The following is a 10,610-nucleotide window of genomic DNA, read 5'->3' on the forward strand; positions in this document are numbered from 1 at the left end:
GTGGATTGATTCAGTGACTGGGATAATCGGGATGGGAGTGTCAGAGACAGTGCGATTGGCACAGGACAGAGCGGAGTTTAGGGCTGTTGTACATAGGGTGGCTATGAGTCGCAGGCGACTCGACTCCACATAACAATAACAACAACATATTCACAGTAATGGAATTTCTGAGTCAAATGGTATTTCTATTTCTAATTTTTTGAGAAAGCTCTATAATGCCTTCCATAGTGGTTGCACCATAAGGGTTCTAGTTTCTCCGCTACCTTGCCAGCGTTTGTTTCCTGCTCTGTTGACTTTTGTTATGATAGCTCATAATTGTCTTGATTTGCATCTCTCTTAGAGCTAGGCATTTTGAACATTTCTTTACCATCTGAATGTCTTCTTTGGTGAAGTGTCTGTTCATATCCTTTGCCCATTTTCATTTGAGTTATTTATCTTGTTGTGGTGCTCGAGTATTCTTTAAATTCTAAATATAAGTCCCTTATCAAATATGTCATTACTAAATATTCTTTCCCCATCTGTGGCTTTCTTTTTTACCCTATTGGAAACATTTTTTGATGTGTGTAGGGATTTGATTCTTAGAAGGTCCTATTTATCTATTTTATCCTTTCCTGGTTGTAGGTTTTTCAGGATGCTTGGAATACTGTTCATGTTGTGGATTAGGCCTTCTAGTACTATAATGGTCTTATATAATATTTGTCCTTATGGGACTGAGTTCACTTAGCATAACGCTCTCCATTCCCTTCGAAGTTAGACAGTAATTTACAAAATCATTGCTCCTACATGCTGTGTAGTATTCCATCATGTGAGTGTAACATAGTTTCTCAATCCATTTGATTGTGGTAGGACATTTGGGCTGTTTCCATGTGATTGCCATGGTGAATTACACTGCTTGAACCTTGGTGTACTTATCTTCATTTGTGCCTCAGTTCTCATTTTCTCGTGGTGTATTCCAAGCAGTCAAATAGCTGGGTCATATGGAATTTGTATGTTTAGCTTTTTGAGGAAATGCCAAACTGCCTTCCAACGTGATAGTGGCATTTTACAATGCCACTCACCAATAGTATATGAAAGTTCATATAGTGGAGGAATTTTTGTGATGTGCAGAAGGATTTGAGTCTTAAAAGGTTGTGGTGTAAATTTTCTTGGGGACAAGGGTTAGTTCAAATATTTCAAAGTGAGGACAAATTTACTAAACATCAAAGAGAAAGTACTAGTTATCTCTAATTGCAATGTTTGTAACTTGAGGAACTGTGTATTCTAGTAGCATTTAGACTCTGCATTTAAGATGTAATATCTGCTTTAACTAAATATTCTATTCTGCAATTTGATCTCTAGAACAGAAGCTGTTTTAATATTTCTTTCCACTTACATGGGATACTTGTGATAACAACTAGCTATTGGAGAGCCCCTTCTCTTTCCTAGTCTTTTCAGAGTTTTGTATGTTTAGAATATGTTGCTAAAGATGTCATCAACTCAACTACTACTCATAGTGACTCTATGAAGGACAGATCTGAGCCTTGCCGTATCTTGTGCCATCCTCATGATAGGCTTGAGCCCATTGCTACAATTCCCGTGTCAATCCGTCTTCTTGAGGGTCTTCCTGTCTTTCTGACCCTCTACTTTTCTCAGCAGGATGTTGGTGTATAAGGACCAGCCTCTCCTGACAACATGCCCAAAGTATGTGAACCAGTGTCTCATTCCGTTATAGAAAGAGCCATGTCCTGTGGGATGTACTTACCTGTCTGATGATGTAGCCTTGGAGAGATGAGGATTTTCTGGCCATATTTGGACCTCCACTCTCCTGAAAGCCTTCTGGCACTTTCAGGAAATTGACTCAATTGATATGGTTACTACAGTGACAGAAAGGGGACAGGGATGAATTAAGACACACTTGAGAAAAGTGGTAAAAGGAGGAGAGGTAGGACTGACAGACACGTTTCTAGATTATTAGTCCACAGGGCTGGGCCTGCAGTGGCACAAGGTCTGCTGCTGCACTTCCACAGGTAAATTGTGAGATCTGTGTATTTCCCTGAGCTCTAGTCTATGAAGCTGGCATCTGCCTTAAACAGCCTGGAGCTATAGAGCCAGGTGAGGGTAAGAAAAGTGCATAGCAAATGACTAGACAAAGCACTCAAAGCTCTGCAAATTTCAGGGTATACTGTCAGTGTGGCATTATGACGTGGTGGGTCAGAGGGGCAGGAGGGCTTCCCCATGTGTGCTGGATCATCTAAGGTTCTGCTCTAAAATTCTGATACATCCAGAAATGACGGTTCCTGTGGGCCTGAGCTAGCACCCGGCGCCAACAGGTAATGCACTCAGCTGCTGCCTTAAAAAGGTTGGAGATTTGAATCCACCTTCAGGTACTTTAGAAGAAAGGCCTAGAGGTCTTCTTCCCACAGAGAGTGTGCCCTGCTCTGAGCCACTTGGGATCAGCACCGTGAGTTTACTTAGCAGCAGTTGGTTTTGGTGCCGTTAGAAAGAGCTGCTTTTTGCTTTCCTTGACAACAGAAGTAAACGTCATTCACATATTAGGAATGCAGAGACTTAGAAGGAAATTGGGATGGTATGGCATCACCAGTTGATAGTTGTTCCTGGAGCACCATTAGAGAACAGCAGGCCTGTCAGTGCCTGCAAAGTCAAGGTCACTATTGCTAATCTCTGACAATGAGCAGCAAGTCAGGACATTGTTGAAAAGTATACGAAACTTTCCGCTACCTCCAGAGCTCCCCACTAGAAAGGATAAGCTATGCTGATTATCTCTGAGGGGTTATTTTACAATCTTCATTAAACTAGCATTTAAATCATCCCTTTAAAATGGCCCAGATGATAGTGTTTACACTAACCTCCTTTTTACACATCCCAAGGGACTTCTTCAGACGTGCCCATAAATCAGTCAGTAACCAGTTGAGCAAGGAGAGCTCGCTGCGTGCTCAGTACAGAGGTTGACTCATGACAGCAATCCCCTAGAAGTTAGATTGGCATATTGTGGTTTCACCTAGGGTGATATTCCCCCTTTTCCTTTACAGGCTAGAAGCCACGCTTACAAAGCTTCTCGGAAAGAAGAAGAAGATCGACAATTGCAAAAAATGAAGGATCAACAACGTAGGAAGGTACTCATAAGACCTTTCCAGTGATTGTCATTTATTTGTTTGTGAAACTAGATAATTTTGTTTGGAAAACAATGAGATGGAAGTGTATTTATTAAACTACCTTGCAGGCAACTGAAAAATCCCAAAACTTTTTTTACAATTTAGTAATTTTTCAAAAGCAGTATCTTTTTGTTTATATCAAGGTATTCTGTTGAAATCAATGAAATAAGTAATGCCATAGTAAAATTTTGCAGGAATCTTAGTGGTGCAGTGGGTTAAAGTGTTGGCTTGTTAACCAGCCATTAACCAAAGGTTGGCAGGTGGAACCCTACAGCCACTTTACGGGATACAGATGAAACAGTCTATTTCTGCGAGGATTTACAGCTTCAGAAACTTTATGGGGCATTTCCACTGTGTGTTTCTATGGGTTGGAACTGACACAGTGGCAGTGAGCAAGTGATAATGAAATTTTAGTAATTAATAAGTAGAACATAAATCTGGTAAATACTTGCATCATATTTTTAATAGTGATTATTAAATAGCATGAAAAAGTTAATTTATTTCAATGAGCTTTTAATGAATATTAAAGCCTAAAGATTTAGGTACTGAGAGCTGGTGTAAAGTCAATTGTAGATATGATTTATTTTAGCATAACTTGCAGTAAATCTTAAATAACTGCTTTATAAAGTTTTGTCTATATATTTGGAACGTGAAAAACATGAAAAATAAAACATTTCACAAAGAATGCTCAACAGATTAGAAAATAAGATCCGAGATTTAATTTTCAGGTTGAGCAGTTATTTTAAACAGTGAAAATTAAGCTTTTTATTTCATAATAAATCTTATTTTCTTCCAGAGTTAGACAAATATCGATACATACATATTTTCTGGTTATTGATTGAACATATTTTTTCATTATATAACTTACTAAAGTAATTTTTCTTCACTTATTGTAACTTTTCAGTGAAATGAATAGTTTTGGGGTATAGCTAATTCCATCCGTAAGGTCTTCCATAATAGAAAATATAAAAATATCCCTCCCTAGTCTAGTTTAGGGAGCTTCGGTGGCCTAGTGGCAAGAAGCTGTGCTGCAATCCGGAAGGCACATGGTTTAAATCCACCAGCTGTTCTGTGGGGAAGGAGCGACACTCTCCTCCTGTGTCATTAACAGCCTCTGAAAACCCAATGGAGGGTCAGCTATGGGTTGGTTCTGACACAACAGTACCCAACAACAACAGTCTATATCTTAAGGGAACTCCAGTGATATAGTTCATAGGGAGTTGCCCTGCTAACCCAAAGGTCATGCCTACCTGAAGATTTAAATTCACATTCATTCAAGAAAGATAGAAGATAGCCTCTCATGCAATTTACTGCCAAAGAGACCCAATGTAGGGTCAGCTATGAGTCTGTTTTGACTGAATAGCATTGAGAATAAGCCTGTATAACTGGAGTCCTTGTGACAAAATGGCTAATCACTTGGCTGCCTATGGCAAGGTCACCTGTTGGAATCCCCAACATCTCTGCAGAAGAAAAGAGCTGATAATCTATTTCTGTAACGATCACAGCCTAGAACCTGATGAGCCATTTCCGCTGAGTCTTGTGCGGTCAGTGTGTAAGCTGGAACCAACTGAATCACACACACTACTTCAACAGTCTACCTTCCCCCCCCCACCCCCCTTCTCACATTTTTTGCTCTGGTTCTTGTTAAAAAATGTCCCCTGAAAGTATTCCTGGCTAAGTAGGGTCTGCCATTGCTTACTAATTGATTTACTTTCAGAAAATGAGTTAGTGTTGTGCTTGTCTTTGAACTGGAACTGACCCATAGCTGATCCTCCTGCAGGTTTTCAGAGAGTAAAACACATGAGAGGAGATCTCCCAGCCTTCTCCCTCAGACCACCTAGTGGATGCTTTTGAGACTGCAGCACAGCTTCTTAACACCAGAGTTCCCTCAGAAAATGGGTAGACCCGTCTTTATGGTACAAAGATAAAATGACACCCTTTTGCTATTTGTATTGCATCTATTCATAGCCTTTAAAAATTTCACTCATTCAGTACATCTATATACTTTGTGCTTGGTGTTACCTGAGTAGTTTAGTAATTTGTAGGTAGATAATCTAGGTTATGCTTTAGTGATAGCATGTTTATTTTAGTCTTTGTGTCTCTGACTTTCACATTCTTCTAATTGTTTAGTCTCTGAAGAAAGCATGCTCTCTGTTAGAAAGGTTAATCTCACTATTTCATATTGAGTTTTATTCCTTCTTGTTTCCTCTGGAAATTTCTTTCTAATGTATTTTGTTCTTGTACCTTCAGTATATTCTCAATTGGACACTTTGTCTGTCAACAAATGTATCCCCTCTTGCCATATTAGAAGAAACTGTTCCTTTAATTTTCCTATCCTTAGGCATACCACTCTTTCTGCTTCTACTAAATTGAAAAAAAAAAAAAAAGAAATAAAGGCTGAGAGAGAGAGAGAGAGTACAATATTACCACAGGGGGCTCTGGTAGCCTGGTCTAGAGAGAGCTGTCCTGCTTATCTAAAGGCCGCCCCTCTGGAATTCAACATGGGCTCTGAGGCAGAAAGATGGGCAATCTCTTCCTGTGTAATTTACAGGCTCTGAAATCCAATGGAAGGTCAGCTTTGAGTTGGTTAACTGGAGGGTAATGAGGACATGGGTGATTTCTTTATTATGCACTTTAATTGTTATCACTTGTTTACTTTCATAAATGACCTTACTGAAACATATCTAAATATAATATTCCTTCTGTACATTTGATTTAATTATGGTTTGCAATCCATATCTCCCTGCACTGTTAAACATTAGTCAATGAAGAGATTGATATTGTTAATAGCTTCATTTGCTTGGCTCTACAATCAACACTCTTGGTACCAGCAGCCAGGAAATCAAAAGACAAATTGTACTGGCAAAATCTGATGTCAGGGACTTCAACAGAGTACTGAAGAGCAATGTTGTCAGTCTGGAGACTAAGGTGCATGTGATCCAGGCCATGATCTTTGCAATTACTTGCTATGCATCAGAAAGCTGGACAATTACTAATGATGATAGGAGAATTAATGCCTTTGAATTGTGGTGCTGGAGAATATTATTGAATATACCGTAGACTGCTAGGAGAACAAACAGATTTGTCCTGGAGAGGGTGAAATCAGGCTGTTCCTTGGATTCTGTAGCTTGGTCTGACATACTTTGTGTATGTTGCAAAGAAGGACTAGTCTTTGGAGAGAGACATCATGCTTGGAAGGGTGGAGGGATAGTGTAAGGAAGGAAGACTCTAGATAAGATGGGTTGACTTAGTAAGTAGGCTAATGGGGGTGGGTATGTCAGAGACAATGAGAATGGCACACGATAGAGCAGAGTTCAGAGCACATAGGGTTTCAATGAGCTGCAAGCAACTTAATGGCACATAACAACACACTGTATTATTCTGCTGACTATTATCTACTGGCATTTATTTCTTTGTAAACTCATTTCTTTATTCAATCAACAAACATACATTGATTGAGCCTATTATGAGACGTACATTGTACAAGATTCTGGAGATGTGATTAAGATCAGCATAGATGTGGTCCCCTATTCTAAATTTATTTAGTAGTGGAGATAGACATTGCAAAGGAGACAATACAGAAGAATATTATACTTTTAATCTTGTGGTGATTAATGTTACAAAGGAAATAAATTGTGAATTTTGCTAATAACTTCAGGGTATTACAGAGAATGTTGTTGATTATGAACATTGTCAGAATTCTCTCCAACAACAGAATCAGTTTTATATGTGAAGAGTACAACATAAAGTTCTACTAAAATAACTGTAGTCTGGCAGAAGAGCACACTCTGGGGAAATTCCCTTTTCAACGGATTAATTAGATTACAACATGAAATAGATTACATTATGTAATTGCATTAGAATACATTGTGGAATAGAAACTAGGTTAGCGTTTGTCCAAACAACTGGAAACCATAGTCTAGCCAAGCTGACACATAAAAGTAACCCTCACACTTAACTTACCACCCTGTCTTCTCTAAAACCTTAATTTTTCTGTAGATGTGCTTTCACTTCACATGGCTTATGTTTTAGGGGAGGCTTGTGTCCCACTCCTAGCTGCAGAGTTTCAATTCCAAATCGTCTGACTGTCCGTTAGCGTTCCATCCTCATTAGCTGGTGTTGACCCAGCTGTAAACATGTAATGTTGTTCCAACCAGTGAGGATAACGAGAAGTCTGTATTTCAGTACAAGTTTTTAATGGATATGAAATATATTACTTTTCTTAGGGACCAGTCCTTGCAGAGGGATATCATGCTTGTAAGAGTGGAGGGACAGAGAAAGAGAGGAATGAGATGAATTGATTCAATGACTGAGGTAATGAGAATAGATGTGTCAGAAACAATAAAGTTGGCACAGGATAGAACAGGTTTCAGGGATAGTCCACATAGGGTCACTATGAGTGGCAAGCAACTTGATGGTACATAACAAGAAGAAGTAATATTCAGTTTACTTTTTTCCTTTTTGTATAACCCTAATGTTTTCTCTACCAACTTTAAAAAAAATTGGCAATTCTTTCTCATTAATTTCTATTTCTCTGTGTCATTTGGTTTATAGCATATTTCTAGTGGTAACAATAACGGGTGTTTCTTTTTCCAAGTTTCACAGTCTCTTTTAATAGGTAGAGTTCTGTGTTCTCATTCATTGTTATAACTAATATATTTTGATGCATTCTTGTCATATAAATTACTTTTCATCAATTGCATTCTTGTCATATAAATTACTTTTCATCAATTGCATTCTTGTCATATAAATTACCTTTCATCAATTGTATTTTCTTTCTTGTTTTATCTTTACTTTTCCAAGTCTGATTGGATATGCGCCATTTACTTACTTTTCTATTTTGAGGCTTCTAGAAGTTACTATAAAGTTTCTTAACACTTAATGTTGTTGTTATGTGCCCTGAGTCACTAGTGACTCATAGTGACCCTATGTACTATAGCTTTGAACTGTGCTCTATCCTAAGCCAATCTCACTGTCTCTGACACACCTATCCTCATTACTTCAATTACTGTGTCAGTCCATCTCATCTAGGGTTTTCTTCTCCTGTACTGTCCTTCCATCTTTCCAAGGATGATGTCCTTCTCCAAGGTCTGGTCCCTCTTGGCCATGTGCCCAGAGTATGTGAGATGGAGCTTCAAAATCCTTGCCTCCAAGGAGCAGCTTGGTTTCACCATCTCAAGAAAAGATCTATCTGTTTTCATGGCAGTCCATGGTATGTTCAAGACTCTTCTTTAGTACCACTACTCAGAGGCACTATTTTTTCTTCTATCATCTTTCATCATTGTCCAGCTCTCTGATATATAGCAAGTAACTGTGAAGACCATGGTTTGGATCAAATGCACCTTAGTCTCTAGACTGACATCATTGCTCCTCAGTATTCTGAAGAGGTCCCTTACAGTAAACTTTCCTAATGCAATTTCCTAATGCAATTTATCTTTTGATTTCATGGCTACCAGTATGAAGAGTGTTGACTGTGGAGCCAAGCAAGCTGAAGCTATTAACAACCAGTATCTCTTCTTCATCTATCATGATGCTGCCAGTTGGCCCAGTAAAATTTTTCTTTCAATTTCTAGAGTTTTGCTTCCCAGTATTAAGACATTATTAGCTCCATGTGGCTATCTAAATTAACTAAAATAAAAATGTATTTATTCTAACCACATGTTAATAACTACTAAATGGAGAAACTCAAACAGAGAATATTTCCATCATTGAAGAGGTTCTATTATATAGCACTTGATATAGCAGAAATATATAATTTTGAATTACTGAAAAAGACAAGCTTTCTTTTTTTGTTTCTGGAGTATGTGTATCATTTTGGTATTACACACACATTATTTATTTTTTATTATAAATTCTGCTTTTATCTGTCCTAATACATTTTTTATTCAACAGTTTCCTTGGAGAATTATTATATTTTGCTGGAACAATTCCTTTTCAAAAAGGACTGTGGGTTAGTGGGTCTTTTGAACCCCTGTATGTCAAATATTTTTAATTTGTCATAATTTGAATGTTAGTTTTCACAGATAAGATATAAAAATAATTTCTCCCACATTTTGAATATTTGATTCCTTCTTATTCCTTAAAATGCAGACATCAATCTGAACATCATACCTTTTATAGAGAATGTCTCCTTTTTTCTCTTTTGGTCCCCCCCCCCCAAACTTCCCTCCTTATTTATTTGGAGTGAAATAAAATTTTATCAAATACAATTAAAATTACAGTAAAAATATTTGTGAGGAATACAACCAAATTGTACTCAAATAAAAAACATTATAACTTTTTAATTTAATAGTAAAAAAATGAAAATAAATATCTAATTCAAGAATTTAGACCCAAACCAATGAAACTATCTAGAGATGGGGAATAATTAAGATAAGAACGAAAATGAGCAGTGAAACTTGAAGAAACAGCTGTTCTAAAAATCCAACAGCTTGTTTGTAGATAAGGTCAACAAACCGAACAAATCTCTGGCAAGCCTAATCAAGGAGAGATTAGTTAGAATGCAAATACACAGCCTCAGAACTACGCTATATCACCATAGGTTTGGAAAAGATTAAATTTATACTTTGATTGGTAATATAATGTTAATAAATTCTAATCTAAATTATGTTAGGGATACTTTTGGAAAATAGGAGACACTAAAAATTACTCAAAGAATTAAAACATATCAGAATGCAAATGATTTCTTAAGTTTTCTGAGAATTGCTTTGCTACATCAGGCTGACACTGGATAATTTTATAGATCAATTCCTTCATATTTTCAAGGAATGATAATAAAAAGAAAAAGTTTGTCTTTACACATTGTTTGAGACAGATTAAGAAACAGCCAGTTAAATGCTTTGGATATAATTTTACTTAGTTGTTATTCCTATGTAGTCATAACCTCTAAAATGAAATTTTGTGCACATTTGTAGATGTCAGTGACCAGTTTCACAAAGAGAGGTTAAAATCTGGGAGGAATTTCTAGTTAGCCAAGTTTATCTCAATAAATAATAATTTATCAAAGCATAATAGTTTCTTTTTCCCCTCGAGAAATGAATAGATGATTAGTTATAGAGTTGCTCACTCCCTCACTGCCATTAAGTTGATTCCAACCCATAGTAATCCTCCACAAAGTTTCTAAGTCTATTAAGTCTTTTTTTTTTTTTTTCTGGGATTCCCATTCTAGAATTTTTTTTCTTTTTAAAATTTTTATTTTAATGAAAGTTCACACAAAAATTGGATTTTCATTCATTCATTGTTGCACATTTTCCTTTCTCCCCACCAAGTTCATGTTTAAATTTTTTAGTCTATTAAGTCTTAACCGAAGGAGATTGTGCATCTTTCTCATAAAGAGCTGGTGCCGGTGCATTTAAACCTTCAGAGTTGGTCTGCCTTTTGTTTAGCAGCACAACATGCTATGAACTTTACCACCAGCTATATATATGTATATAAATATATATGTATAAAAGTATATAT

General features: G+C 37.0%; 1 protein-coding gene across 1 annotated transcript in view; it reads left to right on the forward strand.

The window, feature by feature from the left end:
* Positions 1-10,610, forward strand: part of EPSTI1 (epithelial stromal interaction 1 (breast)) — a 220,995-nt gene that overhangs the window by 155,065 nt on the left and 55,320 nt on the right. The window contains exon 9 of the mRNA XM_006884612.1: positions 3,030-3,113. Coding sequence (XP_006884674.1) covers positions 3,030-3,113 — 84 coding nt within the window. The remainder of the gene's footprint in view (positions 1-3,029; positions 3,114-10,610) is intronic.

Source organism: Elephantulus edwardii, unplaced genomic scaffold (assembly GCF_000299155.1).
Source record: "Elephantulus edwardii isolate Elephantulus edwardi_28Jun2011 unplaced genomic scaffold, EleEdw1.0 scaffold00036, whole genome shotgun sequence".
Classification (NCBI taxonomy): domain Eukaryota; kingdom Metazoa; phylum Chordata; class Mammalia; order Macroscelidea; family Macroscelididae; genus Elephantulus; species Elephantulus edwardii.